General features: G+C 46.7%; 1 protein-coding gene across 2 annotated transcripts; it reads left to right on the top strand.

Moving 5' to 3' along the window:
* Window positions 1-845: 845 nt before the first annotated feature.
* LOC125749298 (zinc fingers and homeoboxes protein 2-like) lies at window positions 846-15,992 on the top strand. Of its 2 annotated transcripts, none has more exons than XM_049026415.1 (4): window positions 846-1,198; window positions 6,625-6,809; window positions 12,472-15,071; window positions 15,707-15,992. In XM_049026415.1, exon 3 carries the CDS (start codon window positions 12,641-12,643, stop codon window positions 15,059-15,061), a length of 2,421 nt encoding a protein of 806 aa, XP_048882372.1. In that variant the 5' UTR covers window positions 846-1,198; window positions 6,625-6,809; window positions 12,472-12,640; the 3' UTR covers window positions 15,062-15,071; window positions 15,707-15,992. The 2 variants fall into 2 exon arrangements, with proteins under 2 accessions (XP_048882372.1, XP_048882373.1); XM_049026416.1 differs by lacking the exon at window positions 846-1,198 and adding an exon at window positions 4,151-4,284.
* Window positions 15,993-26,844: the final 10,852 nt, after the last annotated feature.

Genomic DNA, 26,844 nt, shown 5'->3' with positions numbered 1-26,844 from the left:
AGATAGATAGATAGATAGATAGATAGATAGATAGATAGATTATCTAACCCTTTATCCTGGTCAGGCCACGGGCATGGGATAATACACTACAAATTATTGTATTATTTCTGACGCAAAAGATATTTAACGATTATTTGACCCCACTTGCATTAGATAAAAGTATTGTGGACTTAATATATTGCTTTATTTTTTTACTTGGTCATTCCCAAAGTCCCATTTTTGTCTGGCAACACAAAAAGAAATAGATTCTTCCCTCCTTTATAGTATTTAAACCCATAATATGGTGTTAGGGGAAAGCGTCGCGAACCAACCTTTTAAAACTCTGGGAGCGCCAGGCACGTTATTTTTCTCTTCGAAATAGACGCCTGAATTCAGTGTTGGATTAGATTCGCAAACCGGGGCATTTGCTGCAAAAAGTCTTGGCCATAGCCCTGCACTGCACCTCTCTAATCCCTTTTCAGGGCGGTTTACATAATGCCCACGGCGGACTGGGCATTGTACCCTGCGCATAATTTAGCTCTCCAAAGGGCCGCTGCCCGCTTGCGGAGTTTTGTTCCGATTCCAATAGCTGCTGTCACCCGGCTCTTATACACACCTAGTCTGTCACTGTCACCCGGTACCATCGGCCTCTATGGGGGGGGTTCAGCGGACCGGACTGAAAGCATGAGGGAATAAAGAAGAAACGGCATAAAGGAATCTGCTATCCTCACCTGGCTCATTCATTTCAGTTGACAAATGATGCCCCCCCCCTTTCCACCGCCCTCTGTTCAGTACTTAATATTCAATTACCTAACGTTGTTTACTGGCCCGGGAAGACGTCAGGACAGAAACAGTTCATTCATTTCCAAAGGGGAAGTCCAGATGCAGCCATCACGGACTTGGCACCCCCCTTCGCATCGGATTAATTGCCCTTCTTTCCCCCACCGTCTCCGAAACTTTTCCCAAGCGCAATTACCGAAAAGTCCGGGATGGAAGTGCGGCCGGTATCGTATGCAAATGCGTGCGCTGACGTAGGCGATCATGTGGGTTTTGGCGTAGATCCCTCCGTGATCGGGAGAATTTTTTTTCCCTGCTGTTGTCTTTGGGATTCGGGAGAATCTCCGGAATTGCTCGCTGCGCGTCGCTTTCACACCTGGACGGGAAGCCGGTTCGGGATCTGCTCGCCATCGTCGCCGAACCGGGCAGCGCAGCACGGCAGGTAAAGAATCCGCCGATTATTATTCTTATTTTTTCCGGCGTTTCCCGACTAGTGGAGGAAATATGTGACAATAACAAGTCGGAAAGTTAAAGCCGCGCTGCCGGATGGCTTCCCCTCCCATCACTGCCGTGTGCGGGATTAATATTTTAACTTAGACCCCGAACTTTACTGGCCCCCCTCCCCTGTAATATTGTGGCACGGAGGCACCTGAATAGTTGCATGGCCGCTTAAATAACTTGCTCCCGCAGATGAGAAGTTTCCCCCCGATCGTTCCTGGGGGTGCACATTTTTTTTGCTGCCGAGAACATGTCTACTTTTGCCAGTGTCGGAATAAGCAGCAGAATATGGCCTCCAATTCAATTTCGACATGGCGTTACGTCGCCGCCCCCCCGGCCGGCCGCCCGCCCCGCTCCGCTCCGCACGAAGCGCATGTAGCGCCGCCGCCGCCGCTGCCGCGTCCGAAAGGCGATTTGTACAAAGCCGGGCTGATGCGCCCCGGCTGATCCGCGCAGCGTTGGATTGTCGCCCCGGCACCGTGCGTGATGCGGGCGGCGGTGACGCCTTCCGCCACCATACTGCATGGCGGCTAGGCACTGCCTGCTGCGGCTATTGCAATAAAAATAGCGGGGCGAGAGGAGGAGGGGGGGCGGGGTACACCGCATTAACGTGGTACGATCATCCACTTGCATGACAATCGCCTTGGATACCAGATGCAGAAAAGTCATCAGTGTGTTCATCCCCCTTTTTTAAAACCAACCACCCTTCTCCAAGACCCCGACACCTATCTGCAGATTTTATTCCTCTACGCTGAACAGACAGACAAAATGTACCATCTAGGGGAATCTCGCAATTGAGACGAACACCAAGCGGTTTCCCCGCCCCTTCCACGTTGTTTTTATTTCCTACCCGGGCCAGGAAACGGGACTTGTTAATGCGGCCCTTTCGCCTCCTCTGCATCTGAACTTGTCCGCAGGAAGTGAAGCTGTGACACTCGGAGAAAGTTTCACCTGAGTGATGAGCTTCAATCAGACGGGCTGCTGCTCGCAGCTAGACTACTACCCTGATATACGTATAATTATGTGTAAATCCAGTTCCTGTGGACTTCAGACAGGCTGTGAGCAGGGTGTTTACTAAATAGATGTATCCCCTAAAATTTGTGTGCATGTCACGCTAGGAGAATAATTCTTTTCTCTTCTTTACATATCAAGTGCACAAAATTCTATGTAAAACATTCCTGCTTCTGTGTGTCTTACAGATAAGTGTCGATTTGTGTGCTCATGAATGTATGAAATTTACATACGTACGTTTTATTATTTCAGTGATTTGATTAAGAGACTGGTGGTCTGTTAGGGCGTAAGAGTTAATCAGGAGGGTGGTTTATTTTCGCAACGTTTTTCTCGTATCAGAATGGTAATCTGCCAGTGGTTTTGGGGGGTGGGGTTGTCAGTCAGGTTGTTAAAGGTCAGTATAATGCAAGTGTCAAAAGTCTGCAACTAGTAGCTGGTTGATAACCAAAACCCCCAGTGAGATGGGGTAGCGACCCTCATGATTGCATTCATTAAGCAGTTAGGGGTCGAGGTGAGGTGGGTGCGGGGTCTGTGATAGCTGGGATGGTCAAACTGTGAGAGTCACTTCGAAACCCTGGGAGAAGCTCCTCGCACTTCATAACGCAGGAACAACATTACAGTTTTATTTCAAAAACAAATTTGATTTGTGTCGATCTGGCGTTTCCTCCTGGACCCCGCGGCCCGTGGCGATTGCCAGGGGAGTTACCCGAACGTTTTGAGCTCTGGCACGAGCCAGGAATGGAAGTACATTTATGATTATGGCGATGTGATTCCGCTAACGACAAAGCACCAGGCTGCTCTTTGATCCTGCACTAGTCTTCGTTTATACTGACTGATAAGACCCCTGTAAACAGATGAGAATACACAGTGACAAAACTGTTTATTTTGGACATCATCGATAAATTTTGTATCGTGAATAATACTAGACTTATTTTCTTCTGATCCTTTTCTCACTGCAGTAGCTGATTTTCAGTACATATACAAGATGAGAGAGAATGGTTTTCATACCTTTGAACCTTCTTTCAATTAATGAACAGCCTTAACTTTACATGCAAACAAAATACATGTATGCAACATGCTGATATCTTTGCCATATTAAACCAGCCTCTGTCAGCCTCTAAGACTATCAATCCATTGATAATCTTAGGACTGCTTGTCCTGTACTGAGGTCATTCGGGGTCCGGAGCCTGACCTGGAAGCTACGGGGACAAGGCAGGTCTCTAAGATTAGTCTAGTTTTAACATTTTTGGTGGAGAAACTGATGCCCAGCTGGAGAAGGGCAGTGAACATGATGTCCTGACTGAATCCAGGATTGCAGCGTAAGCACATGGTCTCTCTTCACTCTCAGATTCTAGAAGCTTCTGGTCACTTAGTAAATGGGTGTTTAAGGTTTTTAGCCTGGGGTTCGTAGGACGGTTGCAGCAGGTCTGCAGAGAAGGTTTTATATAGAGAAAATGGTATTGAACTCAGCCCCCATGTAGTAAAACATATTCACATAGCTAGTTATGTGACTGCACTTTACTGGTAGGGGGTCCCTGGTTCTGGAGATCGCTGGCTTATGAAGTTCTGAGGACAGCCATTGGTGTGATGCTTTTCTCGAGATGCTGTCTTTCCTATTACTATATATACTTAGCTTTCAGTGAAACACTAGTAGGAAATGCTTTTTGGTCTTGCGTGTGTGAAGGCCAAATACAGAAGAAGCGCTTTCATTGTTTCAGTGTTCATTTCCTTCAGAAGAGGCTTTAAGGCCTATGTTGTTCTTCTACTGATTTAATTTCAGTAGGAACATCTATTTAGTAACCAGCACGTAGTATTTTCTCTCTGGCTTATCCTGGGTATAAAAGATCAGATTTTTTTTTATTTTTTTTTTTTTTTTACGGAAACAGAACCTGACCTGCTTGAAAAGCGGTTTTGTTACGGCTTGTCGGCAGGGGTGCCCCGGAATAGGTGACACGGGACACCGCCTCCTCCATTGCCGATGGCAGCCATTTTGGAGGGCACACTCCCCTTGCCGCCCGGGTAGGTTGGCTTAGCCGCGGATCTTCGCGGTGCATGGAGTCACTCTGACGCTCACTGGTGTGCAGGCCTCTAGGCTGGAGTGCGCTACGCTGGGGCTCTACACTCGATGGCCAATTCAGTTTCGTTTTAATGGCCAAAAGCTTGTAGGTTTGAGTTGCAAGAGTGGCCCTACAGCTCTTACCTCTAGTATGGTGCTTAACTGGAGTGTCTTAGGTAAAATTCACAAATTCACACTGGATGCCTGACAGATATTTAATTCTAATACATCCATGCATCTTGGATCCGCTCCAGTCTCGCGACCCATATGTAAAGTTATAATAATCCTCACCTGACTCGTGTGAACATTTTATTTCTGAGACCGTTTACCTCCGACCGTGTGTGGTTACGGTCATCTTGTGTTCTATGCTCATCACCGGAAGGGTTTTTAATGCCCACTGCGGTAACCTCCGTGTTTTACATATTTGGATTAAAGTTCTGTATTGGATCATTTGCAGAGGAGGAAGTGAGGATATATAACAACTGTGAGCTGCTGTGAGCTGTTAGCTAAGGCTAACGTGGGCCATAAGTTGCTAGCTAGCGCTAACGTGGGCCATTTTGGGCGGCGGGCCTGGAGGTCAGTAGGAGTGACTCATTCATGGGAAGCGGGGGCCTAAGAAAATGCCCCCCCTGCTTTTGAGAGACGGGCCTGTCCAGGCTGGGAGACTGCTTTGGGCCGGATGATCGGCGCGGCCGCAGCTGGTCCCTGAGCGGGGAGGGTCTGCCGTCCCCCGTCACGCGGGGTCTCTGCAGTGATTGTTACCGCCTCCCCCGAAGTCCAGACAGAGCTGTGGCTGATTAAGCCGGCCCAGGCCGATGACGTCACCCCGGGGGCTGAGCGGAGCTGAAGAGGCCCTTCTTTCTCTGCCGTTGCCGGCCATGACTTCATTCAGCAGTGGCTGCGGCTCGGCGCGAGAGACGTGCTGTTGTTAATCATCCGGTTTAATTTTGGTTATATATGTTAGCCATTTATATTTCGGTTATATATTTCAAATAAAGGCTCCGGATTTATTGTAGTGCCGTACTGAATAAGCAATTAGAGAAGTTGAATGGATGGATTGATTTGAGGTATAATTTATCTATTTTTTTTTTCTCTGCTTGAAGTCTGATACTCGGGAATTTAATTCCTGCGACTCGCTTTTGTAGTGAATGAACAATATGACTGAAGCAGAGGTTTGCACAGTGGCTCGCAATGTCGCCTTAATCAACTGACTAGTTACACCCCCCCCCCCCCCCCAAAAAAAAAAATAAAATAACGGTAACTCCTGGTTTCCGAGCACAGAGAACCCCCATCCCCCACCCTCCCCGAGTAAGAAGCAGCAGGAAGTACTTCAAAGCCACCTGACCCGGTCGGCTGCGACGAGAGGCGGGGCTTGTCGTGGGGATGCGTCGCATTTTGGACAGGCCTCTAATTTGATTTCGGGGTGTTTATTTTTGTAACTAGCTGACGATGTGGTTGTTTTTTTTTTGTTTTCTTTTAGCTTGTACATCTGGAGGTTGTTAATGTGCTACAGAACTTGAACTTGGCTATAAATCATTTTTTTTTTCTCCCTCGAGTTTTCAAGCATAACCCTTAAGTCCATCAGTTAATCCCCAAATGCTTTTCCTCATTCGCATAATGATTTACGCATCTCCTCTGCTGCGAGTTCTCACCTGTTTGACATCTTATCATTTCCGTAACGTGTGTCCAGTGCGGATAACAGGAAGATTGGGTCATGTGACAGGAGAACACCCTGGGATGTTACGCGTTATAGGGAACATGCTCACGGACAACATAAAGACACCATGTCACGCTGAGATAATGGAAGCTCGGGCGACAGAGGTGTGAAGCCATAGGGCATACCACTGAACTCACACCATCCGCTGTGGGAGAATAAAAGGCCAGGCCTCTGCTGAATTTACCCGTCGGCACCGCCAGCGGGCCTGTTGGCGCGTAATTGATGCCCCGGCTGCGGCGTCAACGAGGCGGCTGATGCCTCTTGATGTGACGCGCCTGAAAAGCGTGAGAGGCGTGTTTAAATAACCCCGAGACGTTGTGCGCAGCCCGAGGCGTCCGTGTCTCAGCAAGATGCAAACAGATGTCCGTCAAACGCCGCCGAACATTAATACCAGCGCTCCCGAGCGGGTACCAGTGACGTGATACAATATCACAGATGGTGTTTGTCATTAATCCACCAACCCGGTCCAGAAGGCTTCTGAAGCGCGTTTCTGTTTTTATTTACCGAAATACCACGTGGGGAAACTGACTGAAAACTTGCCATTGATTTTTTAATTTTTTTTTTGTGTGGATCTTTTTCCTTGCAGGGGCTGGAGGAGCCCGGTACCTCAGCGCAGCTGGGCCAGAGTTTGAGGGGTGGAGGAGGGGCAGCCCTCATCCGCCAGCACCGACCCCAGCCCCCCCCACCCCCTTCCCCCCTCTGCGGGGGGGGGGCTAAACAAGCCCGCTGGAATCACCCACGCCAGGAAGCGAGGATGGAGGTCACAGAGCGGTAAGCTGGCAGTACTCACTGGTCGTTACTAACCTCCGTAAATCGCAGATATGACAGAAGGCAGCACCATTCCAGGCAGAAAAGGTGATGTTTTCGGGATGTTCTGGAAAAATCGTGTATTTGCATTTCTGGAGCTTACAAATCTTTTTTTTTTTAAAAAAAAAGGTTAAACATATTTCAAAATGTCCGCTAAAAGTTGATCCCGATTCAATCCTCCTGAGAATACTCCTTCCCGAATGAGTGGGTGGGGGAGGGGAATCCTACTCCCAGGTCATTGCCTGAAGCCAGTGGTGCTGGGAACCACCAAGAGGGAGGGTTTTCCCCAAACAGTTTGGAGAAATGCGATTGGCTCTGGAATTAGCCAATCGGGTGGCCTGGGTGGAGCTTCCATGAACTGATAATGTGGAAACTGTTTAAATGAATGATGTGTGTCTGTCTCCTTGTAATCAGCTGTCTGACGAAAAGCAAGGCTTCCCCAGTGTTTGCAGTGTTGGTTGAGAATGTTCTGGATCATTACGGGCAGATACCCAAACCTCCTCTGTTTGAAGTGTCCATAATAGGATCATTATTTCCCTCATTAAACAGTGAACTTTGCATTTATCCAGACATAATTCTTGTCAAAATCACATATTCTTGGCTTTAAAATCTTAATGAGACAACGGAGTATACACTTAGTGTCACTTTATTAGGTAGTTCCAGGCAGGATCCCCTTTTGTCTCCAGGACCATTGCGAAGGTTGACGAGTTGTGCATTCAGAGATGATTTTATGAACACGGCGGCTGTACTGAGCCGCTATTTTTGCATTTATGGCCTTTTCTGTTATCCTTAACTAGTCTAGCTGTTCTGATCTGACCTCTCCTTCTCGTTAAGGTGTTTTTTTCAGCAACCGGATGGTTTTCGTTCCACTTACCCTGTAGTCCCAGCTTGTTTCTGCAATGTCGGTACTGAAAATCGCATAACATTCACAATCATTAAACGCTGAAATGAGGGGGGGGTACCTCTTAGCCCTCTTTTGTGGCCTGTATGTGGTCAGTTGCAGCCTGGAGGAGCAGGCTGTTTGGATTAACGAGGACCCATTCACAGTGTATTTAAGAATTTATTTATTATTAATTACATTTTATTGAACGTAATTATTGTTATTTGACTGATACTGTGATCCTTGTGCAGAATGTGACTTTAGGGGCTGGAAGCACTTCTGTGAGGGTGGTGAAAGGTTGGGGGGGTGGGGACAACAGGCCTTCCGCACACCCCCCCCCCCCCTCCCCGAAGGTCAGCCCCTGCGAATCCGTCCGCAGCGTTTCGTAATTGTCTCTGGGACGGCAGCCACGGGAATTCTGGGCCTTGGGGATTCGGTCTCTGAGTCTGAAAGCCACCACCCCCTAGCCCCCCCCCCTCCCTAGACCCCACGTAGCGCAGTGCAGCATCGCAGATGGCTTTAGCAGGGACCTCTCGCTGGGTCTGCACTATTCCTGAGGAAGAGCCGGCTTTCTGTAACAAAATGGCCGACGCTGAGCATGTTAGCGGCGGCATCACCATCCTCTGTGTCTCCCCCCCCCCCCCCCCCCCCCCGTAAATGTCCTTCATTCCAAGGTTGCCCCATCATCAACTGGACGGCTGTCCACATGACTGCGGTGTTTTTTTTATTATTATTATTATTATTATTATTATTATTATTATTATTAAAAGGGAAGAAGGGGGATGTTCGTTTTGAATGAGAAAAACCGGATTGGTCTTTGTGGGTTTCGGGCTTGAGGCCAAACTGTTTTGCAGCTTGGTTGCTCCTTGAAACGTCCGGGGTCCAGAGGACATCGGAAACGGAGCAGAAGGATTCGTAGGAAGGTTATCCAGTCATGACTGTGTCTGTTTGACCAGCCCAGTATTCCTGGCCATTTACCCGACATCGCTGGCTAGCCCAGTGCCATGCTGTTAAATCCTTATGACTGTTGTATTTTGCTAGTGCAGCTAGCTAGTGCCCGAACAGGATATGGCGGGTATGCTGTTTGCTTCATCCAGCATGAAGTTTTTGCTTGAGAGCACCTTGACTTTAGGAACTTCTTTCCCCAGGTGTTGCGAGCAGAAATCCCCACAGTCTCGTAATTGTGCCAAACAGGGCTGGAGCAACATCCCGAGGATGTGTTCGACCCACCTGTAAAAATAGTTTCCATCTGTAAATAGCGGAGATGTTTCTGTCCCCAAAAACGTATTGGCTCCTTCAGATGAGGCTGTCGGAACCCGGCCGCCACGATTCTTCATAGAGTGAAACTCGCGATGACGACAGATGCCAACAGTGCTCGAACCGGAACAATCTCATTAACGAACCCTGGTATTCCGGTACTACATGTAGTCCTCTTATGCCAACAGCCCAACATCCGTCATCCATAACTGTGTGTCCAGTGCAGAGTCACAGTGAGCCCGGAAGCACAGGGCTTGAAGCCCCATGTTAACGTTTTCTTTTCGAGAAATTAGAGTAGCCACTGGGGCCATTTGCTGAGGTAGCCATCTTGTTTACAACACTAAAGGCCCAATGAGATGGGAAGTGTGGTGTGTAGTTCGCTTCCAGTGTCAAGTAGGAGCTGTATAACTGAGATTCAAGTGACTGTCCTTCTTCTGTGCAGATCTGGTGAAGGTATTAAAGGTCTCTGATGAGATTTAAATTAATTCAGCATTAATTCCAAATTCAGGCATCCCGCTGAGAAGAGCGGTATTATTACTTGGTTCCCTGCTACCCCCCTCCCTCCCAGAGCGCCTCGTAACCGCCGGGAGCAGATGTGACGTCCGTCATTTGGTGCTTCAGCTTGCCTACCTGCTGTTTAGGTTTTCTGAGATTCCTTTCAGCGCTTTTTATGAAAAATGTCCAACTATCCATGTGCCCCCTCAACCCCCCCGTGAGCAAGGTGGTCACTACCTGAAACCACGGCATCACAATGCCGACTGTGATGTCACTCTGTCTCCAATGTACCACGCCATTTCTATCTGTGTGTCCACATTTACAGAGCCGTGTTTCGTTTCATCCAACCGCCAAAATTGCCCCCCCCAATCAATGTCAACAAGAATCGTTTTTAACTGCCCTGCCACCTTGAACGTCACTTTATGTTTCGGGGCTCTCCAGATCGATCCCACACCTCCTGGTCGTGTGCTTTCAGGCGCTTCTCTCTCCACCTCTGTTCTGGATATTCTGCTTCAGCTCCTCGCTTGACCATTGTTACAGCTACAGTCTTGATCTGTGTGCAGGATTTTCAGTCAGTAGCTAAAGTATGCTTTTAATAGCTGTTGGGAATATAAGGACGGTATTCGTGATTATTTCAGAACATGCTTTTATATTTCTGCAATGCATCTTCCAGGCACTTATCCTGGTTAGTCTTTAGTCATTTATTTTAAATTTTCATTGATATAACTTTTTATTTTCTACAATTCAGTTTAATGTGTCTATAGTACAAATGAAAGTCTTCGGTCTCAGGCACATTACCTTAAATAAATGTGTTTTACTGCAATGCTTGCAACCAGGATAAATGATTAATATACACACAGAATGCTCTCGCGGAAATAGATGTTAGATTAAATGTCCATCTCATATGAGTGAGTATGACCGTTTATAGCTCTTCCCACCATTCTGTTCAAAAACTGAAACTCTCTCCCCCCCCCAGGAAATATTCCCTGACAGTTACAAAAAAACTCCCCTTAAACGTGGCCGGCAGATGGGTGAGGTCGTTTTGTTAGTTGTTCTGTGGCGTCAACCGAACGCATGGAGTCCCAGAAATGACGCCTCGGATTTGGGCGGGGGGGCGTCTGGGCAGATTAGCTCTTCGGCATGACGGATTCGCTGCCGCCGGTGCTTGGACGTGCTCAGTCGGGGGCGGGCGCCGGTCTCCTTGGACGCGGAGGCGAGGACGTCAAGGGAGACGCTGCGTCATGCATGTTTCATCAGGCCCTCGTCGTCATGGAGCCGGCCGCTTGTGCTCAGCAGACCCACCGGCTCTGCTGCAGGAGCGTCTGGGACCATGGCCCCTCCTCCCTCCCCCTCTCCGCCCCCCCCCCCCAGAAACCCCTCCTCTCCCTCTGCTAGCAGCGTCTCGCTCTAATTAATACCTGTGAGGAAATCGTTAATATTCGGCAGCGGAGGTAACACAAGGGCATCGCGCTGTCTGTTGTTACCATGGCTACCGCATAGAAATCGAGCTCCTCTTAATTTTTAATGAGGACCCGCAGTGCTCCTTAAGTTGGAATTTGGGAAATGTTTGAAGAAAGAGCTGTGTTTTTGAAGTAGCCATGAGTCGGTGTGTCCTGCTTACTTGGCTTTCGCTCCTCCCATTGGTATTTTGATGCCTCACATTTATCAGTAAATAAATGGCACGTATTGATTTTACAGATTGATAATCTGACGTTGCTGAATGTGTTTTTTTTTTTGTGTGTACCTTTGGGGAAGCACTATTTTCACACATTTCCAGGGTTGGGGGATTGATTCGTCTGTTTGCAGAGTCTTCGCCTTGGGCTGCGCACATTTCCCCAAGCACTCTGATTTCTTCCCGCAGTCCATGAACGTGCAGTTAGACTATTTTGTAATTCGGAATTCTGTGCAGAATGGATGCGTTTTTTTTGGGTGGGTGCGGTTTTTAATGCAGTGCACTCTGCAGTGGTGAACTGGGCTAAGTAAACAGACACAATGTTATTCCCCTTAACAAAAAAGTAATATGCAAATGAAAGGCAAAAAAAGTCACAGCAGACACACAGACCACGAAATCCTGATACGGTCTACGTCCAGCATCGGTCTGTGGCGGCTGGTAACCCGCTGGGTTTCAGGCCTGAGATCGTCACCGTCTGCAGATGTGTTTTATTCAGCCCCGACTGCTCTGCGACCGTCTGCCCGTGCAGTTCTGGGCCATGGTTTGTTCTGTAGGGTGGGCCTGTGAGGTGTCCCACTATCTGCCTCCCTTCTGGGACATACGAGCCCGTTTCCTGCCTGACAGAGCCCACATGCTTGTGCGGAGATGTCACGTCCAAGTCACAGGGCCTGGTCTGGATCGTTACGTTGCTGCTGACTGAACAGTATTTTGCTCAGTTGCCGATCAATATAGAATCATAATATTAATGATTTGCAATGTTATCGTCTTGCATTTGATTAATTTCTTTCAAGGTCATTAGAAGTCTGGGAGCTGTTTCTCTAGTAGGAATATATCCTAATTAACATATTTTAATATGATTTTTCCCCCTTATTTCCATAAATCATTTTTTTCCCACGACTTTCACATTATTCCCAGAAGCAATAATACAAAATGTTCAGTGTTTTGTGTGGGTCGTTGAGCTACATTAACGCTAGACACGGATGATGTTTGTCAATCTTTAACTGTGGTATTTTATAACCGAAAGGTTATTTTTCACAGTTTCCCATAAACACTAGTGTTTAATGGTCTCGTGCTTGAAAACAGCCTTGCAAAATCACATCCATTTAAATGCACGTTTTAGTTACTGCAGGACTATTTATATAGATGGAAAACAGATATTTATGTCAATATATCTACTTATGGAAAATAAACTTGTAAAGTGAATCAGGCCTTAAAAGATATGTAGATATTTTGACTCACCAGATCACACTTAAAATGTCCATTATTTGCGTTACTTAAAGCTGTATATGTTTTGACTTACTATGAATTTCCTGCTTGTCTAGGTCAGAATGTCTTTGATGAAGTCTCATGAAGTCTTTAACTGGAGCTGACATTCAGAGTCAGCAGAAAAGTTTGAGAAGTGAAGGCTAAGGGGCAGACCCCTCCTCAAACGCAGAGACATCTTGTCCACACAGTCCAGGTTCTTCAGCGAGGTCGTGCCGGATCAGAGCGATGGCAAGTCGAAGGAAGTCATCCATTCCTTGCATGATCCGAGCCAGCGAGCTGCCAGATCAGGACATCCCAGAAGACGTGGAAGCACCGGTTGACGGCGCCGTCGAGAATGGGTCTTCACGGAGTCTGTCCGGCTGGACCTCGGAAAAAGACACCGTGAGTTCCGGAGGCAAGGGGAAGGAGGGGGTGGAGCCGGGACAGCCGAACGGAGAGGCGCAGCCCCAGAGAAAGCCTCAGGGCGGTTACGAGTGCAAGTACTGCACCTTTTCCACTCAGAACCTGAACGAATTCAAAGAGCATGTGGATTCCAACCATCCAAACGTCATTCTCAACCCCCTATACCTGTGTGCTGTTTGCAACTTCAACACAAAGAAGTTTGACAGTCTGACAGAACACAATGAGAAATGCCACCCCGGTGAGAGCAACTTCAAGTTCAAGCGCCTCAAACTCAACAGTCAGACAATCTTAGAGCAGACGATAGAAGGCGTGAACAGTGCCGTGGTCTATGACACATCCATCTCCCAAAGTAACGAAGACAATGTTTCCTCCAATAGATCAGCTTGTGGGAGGAACGTTAAACCAAAACTGGAAGGTAAACGGATTTTCCGTAAGTGGGACGAGAAGGAGAACCCTCTGGATGGCCTTACATTAGACCTCCCAAAAAAACAAATTGCGGCCCTAAATGTCAACGGGACAGTTATCATCCCAGAAGCTGCTCTTAAAGAAGGGATCTCTCACATTATGCCTTCCCTGCAACGCCCACCTAACTTCAACTCGGTACCAAAAATCGCTGTCCCTTTGAATACCGCCAAATACAATCCCTCTCTGGACGGAAACATGACTCTCATCGCCTCCTTTAACAAGTTCCCCTACCCAACCCAGGCTGAGCTTTCCTGGCTGACTGCAGCCTCCAAGCACCCGGAAGAACAAATTAAGGTGTGGTTCACCACCCAACGGTTAAAGCAAGGCATCAGCTGGTCTCCAGAGGAGGTGGAAGAGGCTCGCAAGAAAATGTTCAATGGAACCATCCAGCCAGTACAGCAGACATTTACTGTCTTGCCTGCTCCTCTGACACAGTCAACCAAAGCCACACAGTCATTGATTCAGACTGTTCCCTGTCAGCTCCTTGGACAGTCCAGCTTGGTGTTGACGCCTGTCGCTAATGGGTCAACCGTAACCTGTGCTCCAATTGCTCTTACAGTAGCCAATCAAGTAGTACAGGCTCTCAAGAGGCCTTTGCCCGCCCCTGTGGTGGCCCCCGAGGCAAAAAGGCCAACCATTATTCAATCAGTCCAAACCCCCCAGAAACCTGCCTCTCCCACTGCCACTGTCTGTCTGGATCAAAAGAAAACTAGAGATCAGATTGCGGTGCTGAAGGCAAGCTACGCCCAGAGCCAATTTCCAGACGATAATGAGGTGTACCGTCTCATAGAATCCACTGGTCTTTCCCGAGGCGAGATCAAAAAGTGGTTTAGCGACCAGCGTTCTCGTAACAATAAAGGTGTGTTGCACTTAAATAGTGACCCGTCGGCAAAAGAGACTCAGCAAAAGACGGTTCCCACCCAGTTCCCTCTGTTGGAGAGGGTGAAGGGCAAAACTTCGGAACAATTGAAAATGCTTGAGGAAAGTTTTCAGAAAAGCAGCCTCCCAACCGAGGCTGAAGTTGACCAGCTGGTGACAGGCACCCGGCTCTCCAAGAAGGAAATCGACAGCTGGTTTTCAGAGCGGCGTGCGCTGAGGGACAACATGGAGCAAGCTCTGTTACACTCCATGGGTTCAAAGAAGGTAGAGGTGGAGGAGCAGAAACTGCAACAGCAGCATCGAGGAACGCTCAACGGCATGCATGAACAGGAAGGTCACCTAAGGTCATCTCCCATCACCATTGTCTCGAGTGGTCCTTCCCCTATTAACAGCAAAGCCCTGGGTCTTCTCCAGGATGTTTTCAAGCAAACCCAGTGGCCATCACCCGAGGAATACAATCAGCTGGAGGCCCAAACGGGTCTGTCTCGCACCGAAATAGTATGCTGGTTCAAGGACAGCCGGCTGGCCCTGAAGAGTGCAAATCCAGAGCGGATGGATCAGTTTCAGAAGCCAGGAGGTCAGGGACAGAATGAACAAGGTTCACCGTCAAGTGCCCAGGGCCTCGCCCAGCAGCAGTCCCAGGAGGCGAAGACGCTAAGAGGGGATGATGTCAAGAGGCCTGAGCAGTCAAAGCTCAGCAGCCAGGAGATCGTAGACTGGTTTGCCAGTAAGCTGGGCCAGAACATGTCTGATCTCAAGAAGAATGGTAGAGAGGATCAGGAGGGCTGGGTTACAGTGACCATGGGGGTGGGAAATGAGAGCACAGACTTGAAGGAAAAGGCTCTGGCCTCAGAATCTGACGTGGTAATTGCGGACAACTCTGGAAGGGTGACTGGATAATGCATGTAAGGTAAGCTCTTTGGATTGTATATGCAAAGGGTAATTCAACTGTGCAAATTGTTAGCGGAAAAAATGTAATACACAATTTGAATTTCTGCAAATGTTGTACACGTTTGTGTCAATTTTGGTACTTCTAGAATTTAGTGATTGTCATTGTTGACACGCCACAGCACACAGTGCACAACAACGAAACGTGTCCTCTGCATTTAACCTATATGTGACATAGCAGGGGCAGCTAATTCTGCCCCGGGAGCAGTGCTTGGGGGCGGTACTCTGCTCAGGGTACCTCAGTGGTGCCTTGCTGGTCAGGGATTCGAACCTGCAATCTTTCAATTACGAGTGCGCTTCCCTAACCATTAAACCACCACTACCCACAAAAAACAAACCTAAGACAATATTGGTTGTTGCTAAGCTCTCTTGGTTGGGATGCTGCGGGACGTCCATTGCTATGGCAGCAATCCCCACTTGAAATTCACCTTGCTGGTACTCTCTCTGCACTGACCTCTCAAGCTGTCCCAGTTACCTGACAGACAAACGCGCAGGCAAAAAGCATTCAACGGAAACGAAAGATTTGGAAACACACACAAGCCGGTTGAGTGCAGCTCAAAGCATGTGAACTATTCTTTTGTTTTTTTTTTTTCCCAGGTCAAGATGGTGGCAGGCCATAACTTATGTGGAGGATAGGAGAAAAGAAGGGACACAATTGTTTTGATTTTATTATTATTTCCGTATTTGAACCCAATGATTTCACAAGGGGTGCTGTGAAGTCAAAGGCATAAGCAACTGTGAAATGCACCTGAAGCACTGAGCTGGTGACCTTCGAGTGCCAAAGTTGGACTAATGCATTACTACACTTTAAAAAAAAAACACACAAAACTAAACAAAAAGGGCCCTTGTATATATTTTTTTCTGTATCGACAAGTTTGTACAACGGGGCGGGGGGGGTGGGGTGGGGGTGGATTTTGTTACATTTGTAATAGCAGTGACATGTCCCTTTGAGTCCTGTTTAATCTTTGCAGCTGAATTTTTCTGCATTTTCTAACTAAAAGATTGAACCACTACATCTGTTGGCAAGACTACAGGTACACAAACCCAGGTTGCGTGTTGCGTTAGCTCAAGGAGTGTCGACTGTATAAGCGAGGTAGAGAAAAAAAGAAAAAAAAAAACATTCATGTGAAGGTGACTTTTCTGTTTTTCTTCTCCTGCCTGGTTAAGCAACGGCTGTCTGTGATGCCCTGAAAACACAGGTCACCGCTGACCTGTGCTGGAAACACAACGGGAACCATGAAACGGGGGGAAATATTCACGCGGGAACCAAGGCTGATGAGCAGCGGATGCCTTTTTCAGTTCTCTGAAGGTTTCGTTTAGGTTGTTATTGTTTTTTTTGTTTTGATAGTCGTTCTGTCTCTCGAGACACATCAGTACCAGTAACTATACCTGTTGGCTTTCTAAGTATGCAGATTCAAGGCCTTTTCTCGCCTCCAGGAGGTCGTCCTCGCTTTCAGACAGCTCTCTGTGTCCGACCGCTGCTCTAGTGTCATGTTCAGACTCGCGTCAAGAATAGTGTACGATCCTGCCTGCGTTTTTTTTTCTCCTTTTTTAACAAGATGCCGTCTGCTGTAACCCAATAAAAAGAAACCCCCTATTTGAATGTAGTCTTCTGGGGTCCTTTGAGTGTTGGTATGCCAGCCCCACTCGGACAAACTGCTGGGTTTTCCTGGTCTGTTCTGGTCTATATTCTTGGTTGTGGTCCAGATCTGCTTAACCTTTTGAGCTTATGACCTGATATAAATCAACCAACCATGTGCAAATCTGGCTGTTTGGCTAAAAGTTGACTATTAATTCGAGAAATTGGTTAATTATGCCCAACCCATTGCTGAAATATGCAGTCCATAGCAGCAAGCAATGGCAGCATATTGGATAGTTGTGACTTTCAACGTGACACGATGCCGTCAATTCCAACAAGTCAGTTCACCAAATTCCTATTCTGCTAGCACTGCCCTTAGAGCAGCACGTGAAGTTATTGTACATTAGAAATGTTGGTAGGCTACACAAATTCACAGAAATGTCAGTACCCAAACTGAATTGCAGAAAATCCCACCAGTAATGTCCCAGAAGAGGCTGTTACAGCAAGAAAAGCACAAACCGACTTCATGCAAATACTCTTGGTTTTGGGATGAGAAGCTGGTGTCTGCATACTTTTGGCCATATAATAATAATAAATTTTATTTATATAACATCTCGCTTTACAGTGTAAACAATGATACAGAAATCAATGCACGTGCAGCAGCAACAACAGATATAATGCATCTAATATATTAGCCAGCCTCCTGAACATTAAATGAATGAGATTAAGATGCACTGAACCCTCCAGTGATGCAGTTTATACACAAGGGAAACTTTGCACACGCACTGCGTACTAAAAATGTTTAAAATCACTATGCGTAAAAAATTTGGCAGGCCGATGAGAATAGTAGTACAGTCGCTCCTCAACTTACGATGGTGTTACTTTCCAATGAACCCATCGTAAGTGGAAATATGTCGAATGTGATATGAAAAATAACTATTCACTGAATCAGCAAATAAATAAGTACTGGAACTAACTAAATACCAGTAAATGAAAAGTAAATCTATTCAAGTTTATTTGGTTAAATATGGGGGGGGGGGGAATGCCATATGGTACATTTTTAAGCACTGTATGAGAGCTTACTCTCGTGATCGCTAAAGGGACTGGAAGCTTAGCTGCATGGATGCTGTCATTGCCCGGCATCAGTAGAAAGTATCGTACAGCATATGGATAGCCCCGGAAACAAAATTCTAAGTTAACTACCAAATGTGCATCGTTACTGCATCATAAACTTCAAAAATTGCAAGCTTTCCTTGTACAAAAGGAATTTTAAAGGCAACACCATGATTCTTTTTGTAGCTAGTATCCATGTGGAAACCATACACAGCTTCTTGATTATAAGCATAATAACCCCAGTTAATACCAAAATGTTTGTACTAGAAGCAGTTTTCATGAAGAAGGTGGATGAATAGCATTATGCTACACAGACATAACTGTAAGCAAATGCTTTGCATTTCAATTTATGCAGGTTGTAGTTCCAAGCAGAGGTAGAGATTTCAGGTCCCGAAAGTATAAATCCAGACCAAGGTTTTGTTTCAGCCAATCAGTTGAGTATAAAGAATCACAGTCACAGAGAACTCTGCTGATTGGTTGGAATAAAACCTTGGTCTGGATTTGTACTCTCAGGACCTGAAATCTCCACCTCTGACCCCAAGGGATTCATTTCGGCTGCTCTCTCTGACAAGGCTTCAGAATAAATGAAGGAAGCTGTACTTGCCCATCTCTACTAATGCACTGGATTGTGTTTTTTCACACCCCATCTTACTGCCCTTTTTTATGACACGCACACTCATATAAAGGTGAGAGCATAGCTTGGGGTCTCAGCCCGGGATGAGGGGGCCAGCAGAAATGGCTACTCTGCCACACACAGGATCTGGGGCGTCGCCCTTCCAACCACCGGGGGCTACCCTGCTGAGCCAGGACTTTCACCCAAAGTAGATGTGACAGGGAGGCCTTCTGCGTTAAATAGTCATGGTAGTACGGTGTGTACTTTGGTGCTAATCGCAGAAGGCAGCTCCAATGTGCTTCTTATAACTGACACGGGAGATGAGGAAAACACCAGTAGGTGATAACAAGGGTTTTATCAACCAGCCTAAATGTCACCTGTCCAGATGGATATATGCCTACATCTGGCCCGAGGGCTAGCTGCTAGTGAGGTACCCCAAATATGAACGTTGATGGTCCCAGTCCCCTGCAGCCACAACATCCTTTAGCCGACTTTCTCAGCTGTATGGAAGGAAAAACACTATCAGTCTCTTTGAACAAAAGCAGCTGTAGTGTGGTAGGAGTGAAGGGCTTAGCATGTTCTGTGCAAAACCGAAGGCTTATGGAAGGAAAACTGATCCACTCAAATACGGGAAACTCTAATTAGGAAATGATGTTAGGTCGGGGATTAATTCAAATGAGTGCATTTACAATCACAGTAATAAGACAGAACCAGACGGAAATGATGGGAAAGGCTGGACAATATGATTAAAACAAAGAATCTGAAGGTGCTTCCAGTGAGAAGCACATCTTTAAGACCTGAAATGTCGGACTATACAGAAATGGTTCTAGCCCAGAGAAGGTTTCCCACACCATAGTGAAGCAGCCACTGATCCAAAGAGGTCCAATGTGCTCTCGAGGTCTCGTGAATAAATATGTTATTCATAACCTCATGTGTTCAGTTTATTTTTGCTGGAATTATACACACAAAAATAACTTGCCATATCATCTGCTGCCGTATGACTTGAAAATAATTGCAGTCCTTAAATTAGTAAATAATTTAAAATATACAATCATAAAACTCATAGAGGTCAGAAGGTTTAAAAAAGGTACCCTATCTTGGCGTTTGAGAGTTTGTCTTGCCATAAAACCTTCGGATTTACAGAGAGAAACATGCATTTTTCATTTACAGTATGCTTCACATTATTTAAAAAGTACAGCGAGGGGGGGGGGGGGGCATATGGCCACTTTTAGAAAATTACTCTTGTAATTTAAAAATAGCTAAGCGGAAGAGATTTAAAAAATTCCACCTTGGTGTGACCTCACCGGCGCTGGTTACGGGACCGTCCAATGGCGGCGAGGCCCCGCCGCAGTTGCCAGGCGGCTGCACGCCGGTGCCCCTGTCCCCTGGCACTGCCCCCGCGTGCCCGACCTGCGTCTCCATGCCAGATGTGCTGTGGCGTCACTTTGCGGAAAGTCGCCGCTACATTCCGCACTGAGTCTCTCTGAATGGAGAGAATTCGGGGCGGGGGGGGGGGGGGGGGGTCCCAAAGGTCACAGCACTCCAAACGTCACGTGACTTCCTCTCCTACCCCCTTCCCAGCACGACAGACCGCAAACGGTGAATGCTTCCTGCCTCGGATTAGCCGGTAGGATCTGCGAGTCGCCAGACTGCAGACGTGCTTCGCGGCGTCAGATTTTAAGGTCGCAGCGGTACGGAGCGGAACACACAGCATTAGATCCTTCTAGAGCAGGAACTTAAAACGTGTGTCTGGGGTTCAAATAAAAGAGCACTGAAAAGGCCTTTGCAGTTTTCAACCTTACAACATAACACACCATAGTTTGAAGGAAAGCTGTAAAGTAACATAATAGAAACCAAAAAAAAGACATAAAGCCATTATGAGACAGAGTTACAACGCTGGTGGGGGTTTAAATTAGAAAGGAGAGAAATGAGGTTCTGCAACCCATGGTGGTTTGAAGTGGCCTGTCAGTCACTGACTGTGTAACCCAATGGGAACCAATAAACCCAGTAACTGACAGCTCACAGTAGCTGCAGCTACTATGGATTTAATTGCTAATTTGTTCCATTTCCAATCCCTGAATTACAGAGAGGAAAAAAGCAGATGCTGAACTGATTAAATGGAATTATTTTTTTTTGTGCAATTATCTTGGGTTGATACAATTTGTGCCCACCCCCGTTTACAACAGGACTACAGATGGCCCACCCTGGGCCCAGTCAGACTGGGGGGGAGTTTTTATTGAATTTATTGTGGGTTTCACTGGGGCGTCAGTGCTGCATGTCAAAAACGTTAAGGTACCACCAAAGGCCCCTGCAAAGATATATCAGTGTATCACCCAAGACATGTAAACGGATAAACGTGGAGATTTATCATGAGAGGTTTTGGACGTATGTATACAAAACAGCCTGGATACATAATATAGCCTCAGTCTTTGTCCTTAGAAGCTTATAGCACCAGATCTTGAACTTGGTTCTAGACGAGAGAGACGCAATTAGCTCTTAATTCTGCTGGCTGCCACTCAGAGAGACAGACAATCAGAAACGAAAAGCAAAAATCAGCCGGCTACCAGTAACAGTGTGTATGATTGCCACTTCTGCTAGGGGCTACATTTAACCCAGACTTAACCCTCAACCAAAGCCTGCGTTTTGAAGCAAGGTCATCAAGGCAAAGACACGGCCATCTAGACCGCCCTGTCCGTGTTGTTTTGTTTGGGGGGGGGGGGGGGGGGGGTCTGTGTGGAGACGAGGGTCACACAGAAGATGTTACAAATGGCCAAAATGAAGGGCTGCTTAGAAGAGCAGTGCTATATTATTAATGGCGGCCAGCTGGTCCCCCGAAAGAAGAGACTCTGAACCAGCACTCGGTATCTCGCCGAATTAGCCGCAGATGCTTTTAACGGGTGCATTGGGCAAACCGGGTGGTGGGTCATAAGCAGATGTAAAGCTGAGAAACGGAGGGGTCCAGTATAGTGCTTACAGATGATTAAAAAAAAAAAAAAAACTCTGTAAATTAATGGCAAGTACAGAATATCGTGGCTAGCTTGCTGGTTAGCAGAGCAAACTCCTTGCGCATCTCCTAATTAAGGAATGCTTTCATTTACAATTTAGTGTGATCGAAGTTTGTGGCCAACAGGGGGCCCCATGCAAAAGTGCAGCTTGACTGGTGACAAACAAACATCTTATATAAAGACATGTGCTGCCATCTATCAGACTAAAGGAAACCTCTGTTGTTTTTTACAAGCCTAGTGTGTGATGCCTGTTATCATTGGTCGTTTCCCTGAAACACATTGGTGGTGGTGGTGGTGGTGGTGGGGGAGTTTGGGAAATACGAAACATTTCAGCGATGTTTCCTGTGCAGGTCACATTCAAACCGGAGTGTCACAATTAAAATATTTACACCCAAAACACGAGTGCATGCTCTGGCAGTGGTTCAGGTGACCTACATACACCGTCCCGCTGTTCAAGCAGACCACACCATACCGGGGGAGGTGGTGATTATTTAATGGGACCCTTTTTATCTGGCTCAGTTTGGTCACATTCGACAGCCGCGTGACACAGCTGCACTGCACTGTGATTCACACGTCTCTGAGGACCTGAGGTCATGTATAGATTAGAAGCTCTGATGGAAGGGCGGCGGGAAGGGGGGGGGGGGGGGGGGGGGGGGGCGCTCAATATGGCAGGACAGACACAGGCGTAATGGAGAACGAGCAGCTGCTGTGTCAATCCGGCGATACCAGCCCTCCGCGACTCCCACTTGCATGAGGGCCACCTCACATGGGGGTGGGCGGACCATCGTGCGATTTCGTCCTCAGAAACCTGGAAAACCGAAAGCTTGCACCCCTCCAGGGTGTCCTAGAGTCCGGCAGAGAATCCACACTCTGGGAAAAAACTGAATTCCAGAGCGAGAGCGTAGTTGTTCCCCGTCCACCAGACGCAACGCTTGTGGTTCGACTGCACGGCTTATGCTGCCTGGGGCATTATGGCGCAGATGAGGAATGCAACTGGTTCTTAGAAAAGTTCAGAAGCGGTTTGCCCTCATACACCAAAGGTACAACACAGACAAACCAGATGACGGTTCACGGCGTCACCTTTTGACTGACTCCGATCTCTAGTGCTTATGTAAAACAGCCAAAGCTCCAGTTATGCGACATAAATTGGCTACCTCTGCACGCAGCTTTGGATAAGAGTGTCAGCTGGACGTAGCAGCAAACCAGGGTGAAGTGGACACGCTCCCCCGCCGATGGGAAAACCCGCACCCTCCTTCCTCGGCCGGCTCTCAGCAGGCAGGCGCTGTGCCGTTTCGACAGACGCGCTGATGCTCGTCGGGAGATACAGGTCATCGGGTTACAACCTATTATGGAAGCGGTCAAACCAAGTGTCGCCCGGCAACAGCAAATAGGCATCGCTCTTCCATTCTCTTCACTGGGGGTCTATCACCATGAGTGTGACAGGATGGGCTCAGCCTCACTCCAGATGGATAAATGGATCAGCATTGTCCTTCGGTATTTCTTAGAAGGGCAGCGGGATGAATGGGGGGGGGGGGGGGGGGGGGGGGGGGTCTTTCCAGCTCTCAAGGCCTCCCTACCTCCCTGTGTACCTAGAACTGTCACTTTACATCCAGCTGAATGGCATGTGCCTGTGGTCACCTGTAGGCTGCATGATGCTCAGTCCAGAAGCAGGAGAACAAAGGGATGAAATGCAGCATCAGTGCAGATACTTCATTCTATCCATCCATCCATCCATCCATTTTCTATGCCTGCTTGTCATGCAGGATTGCAGGAGCTCTGGAGCCTATCCTGGAAGTTATGGGACAGTGCCTAATACCTGCAGGACACACACACCATTCACATACACATATTTCAAATTGTTCTAATAAATATTTTTTTTTAATCTTTGAACTAAAGTTAATCTGCAGTTTTAGAAAGCAGTCAGTTATGTTCTTATTAAACGTCAAGAGGGCAAAAAATGGGAGAGATGGGAAAGGATTGCAGGGGGCTTTAAAAAGGTTACATTCATCTATTATTTCTGATGTTTACGTGGTTGTATCTATAGTAGCTGTCACATGTGCTGACATCACAGCTGTTAGTCTCTGATTGGATGATACAGATCATGTGACAGAAGCTCTGAGCTCTGGGCCCGTGATACAAGAACACAGCAGGTGGTCTCAGAGGGCTGTGGCAGTAAAGGGTGAAGTACTGCGTTTTATTTGTTCCTTTGGCAAGGGGGGCCGCTCTGTAGCACCCCCCCCCCAGCGCCATCACCACACAAAAAGAGGTGGATAGAGACCATGGAAACAGCCTGTTGGGTTTCTGCTAACCACCCTAATTAAAAAACAATGTGTCTGGCACGAGGCAGCTGCACGCCGACCGTCAGAAAAATGGTGCTGACGAGATCATGGTCATTAGACATCATCCCATCAGGAAGCGAGCCCACGGCGATCTCCCGGTGCGTGAGTGCGACAAAGAGCGGCTACCACAGGCCCAAGCCAGACAGGAAGCTGGCTGCCGCCGGGGACTGCCCGCCCCCTTTGGCTCCCAGCCAGAAACAGCTCGCCATCACATGTTAAATGCACTCAGATTTGGGTTTGGGGGGGAAACTGCACAGGATCCCTCCCCAGTCAAACAGCGTCAGAAAGAGCAGAGTAAAGCGTGTCCTTATTCTCGGTGGCACGGAATGTCTTACAGTTTAACTGTTTAACCCTTATTGTTTGGTTAGGAAACATCCTACCAGTATAAATCACTGCCCCAGTGACTGGAGGTTCCCTTCTATAAGGTTGTAGGATATCGCCAGCATCACACCTAAAATGGATGGATGTCTGGCCTCCATCTGGCTGCTTTGGGTGGTTTTGCTTAAACAATTATGTTCAAAATGATAAATAGAATAATATGCAGACCACTCCACTAATTTCAATGAGTGCTACAATATTTAAGCAAATTCTCAGCACAAAGAGTTTTTAAAATCTATAAAATCAAGTCTACATGAAACAAAGACATGAAAAATCTTCTTTCATCGGGTCTTCAGCATTTTATCAGTTAGCACTGGCTATTAATGTGCATTCTGTTTATAGCCCTTATATGGTTTCTGGGATTTCCTGTCAGCATTAACTCACCTGTGACCAGCATACGCCATGTGACTACAAGGTAAGCATTATGTTGAAAATAGTAAGGCCTGAAAAGTCAAATGCTGCAAAAAGCTCTAGTGAAGTTAGTTTCAGTAGCTCCACCTTGTGGCAGGTGGCACAAATACACGTTAAAAGCATACAGTTCTATTTGGCTTTTGTAGTCTTCAGTTGCATGTGCAGTACTGACTTGAGGTCGTCAAGGAAAAAAATATATATACTGATTGATAACATGGTTATTAATGTATCGCAGTTTGCCCAACATCACTGGCAGCAATAACTGACCTACGAGTTCGCCAGGGACCCTCCACATAACCCAGTAGGGGCCAGGCCATTCACATAACCCAGCCGGGCTCAGCTGATCATCTCTGGGGTTATTGTCCAGCAGTGGAAAGGACATTGCTGAACCTAGCTGCTACCACCAGGAGGCAGTGTTGGAAACTTCTGGTAGATCAGAAACTGCTGCAAATGAAGCTATGTTAGTCAGAGACCTCCATGGCAGTGTTAAGTTTGACCGTATATTTTGATTTAGTTTTAGTCTTACGACCGAAATGCAGCTTGGTTTTAGTTTTAGTCAACAAAAATTACAGGACAGTCGACTAAATCTACAGTACATGCAATCAATGACACTACTAGGTTTAGTCATAGTCTAATACATTTTCACTTACTTTTCTGTGTACACATACTATACACACACACACACTAACACAGAGATTGGTCTACCTCTGCCCACGCTAGATTTCTGAAGGAAATCTCTGTAATGCTATTTTATGCCATAGCATTAAGTTAAACATGCTGTTTTCCCCCTGCCATTTCTACTCCACGTGGCTTGTTTTCCTTCATATTAAATGTGAAATTTATTAAATTATGTTGGAATATTTTTTTCCAACCTAAATCCAACTGTGGCACAGACAGACTTGTGGGGGTGGGGGGTCTAATTTTTCATACCATCCAGAAACTACATGTACGAACGGTGTTTATCGTATTTTCGAAAGCACTGCTATTCTTATTTTTAATAAAATTCACCAAGCTGGAAAGTAAGACCCAAGATAAAATAGCCTGGCAGAGACATAATGGCACAAGAGTTTGCAGACAGACATTATAGCCAGAACTGTATTTTTCTACACACTTGAAGCCAATTAAATGAACACTATCCAATCATGAGCAATTACAATCAACACTGACTAAAGATGCTACTTCTGATTGGATCAGTTTCAAATTTGTCTCTTCCTGACATTTTCATTCAGTCTTTAATTTGCTGATGATATAACGGGAAGGCTGTGGGGGTGAAATCTGTCCAAAAGTATTTAAAGTAATGGATGTTGCTGGAGTGACACAGGTGACTCTTCCCTGTTGAGCAGACTTTGACTGGCCATCTGGCATAGCAGGTTTTGTCCATCTGTGCTCATGGGTTTGTAGGCCAGCAAAATGTACTGATGGGAAACCCAACCCCCCCCCCCCCCCCCCCCAAAATCAGCAAAATTCATCGTGGGGGACCTAAACGGCCAGCCTGGATGCTGAGTGAATGGGAGCTGAAGACTCTTTCCCCTTTATTACACATTCTGTTTCTATGCCAAACTTCCATGCCGAATTTACACGATGCTTCCCCACCAATCATGTGATTGCATTGTCTGTATTCTATCTATCTCTTAACATCCATGTCAACGTCCATGCCACCGCGATCCTCACCAGGAACAGCGGGGGGACAAGATGTGATTAGATGATGTGGACTGAGCAGAGCAAGAAACAGGAAACTCGAGCAGATTTGCTCTTGTATTAGCTGGCTGAACAGGGCAGGATAACACCAGCAACTATAACCAAATCAAAATGGGGCACGAACAAGATCCCAATCCATCACAGGACACATACTTAAATTTAGAGAAAATTTACAGATGTCAAACTAAGGACCCATGGAGAACACGCAATCTCTATAAAATCAGGTGAAAGATTTAAATCGCCAACCCTGGGTGTGAGAGGGTCCACTTAGCGTGAATAATTTATTTAAAAATTGTACTGTTTTTCAGTGGGTGACACAGTAAGCTTACCGAGTAATGCTTTCAGTCAGTAAGCAAATTCTTAAGCAGAAACATTTTAAAATGTGCCTAAAGGACCGAACATATTGGTTTGCCTTTTGAAAAATGATTCGATCTGTTCTGCATAACTATTATCATTTTGAACAAATGTGAACAGTGATTCCTTCATAGCATTTTACTCATTTTAAAGCAAATGAATAATTTACAATATTACAAAGAGGTACGTTTGGTACATTAAAACTTATGTGAAGTAAACAGTACACAATCCCAGGGCCGTAATGC

The sequence above is a fragment of the Brienomyrus brachyistius genome, chromosome 9 (genome assembly GCF_023856365.1).
Source record: "Brienomyrus brachyistius isolate T26 chromosome 9, BBRACH_0.4, whole genome shotgun sequence".
Taxonomy (NCBI): domain Eukaryota; kingdom Metazoa; phylum Chordata; class Actinopteri; order Osteoglossiformes; family Mormyridae; genus Brienomyrus; species Brienomyrus brachyistius.
This window is presented reverse-complemented; position numbering and strand designations above follow the sequence as displayed.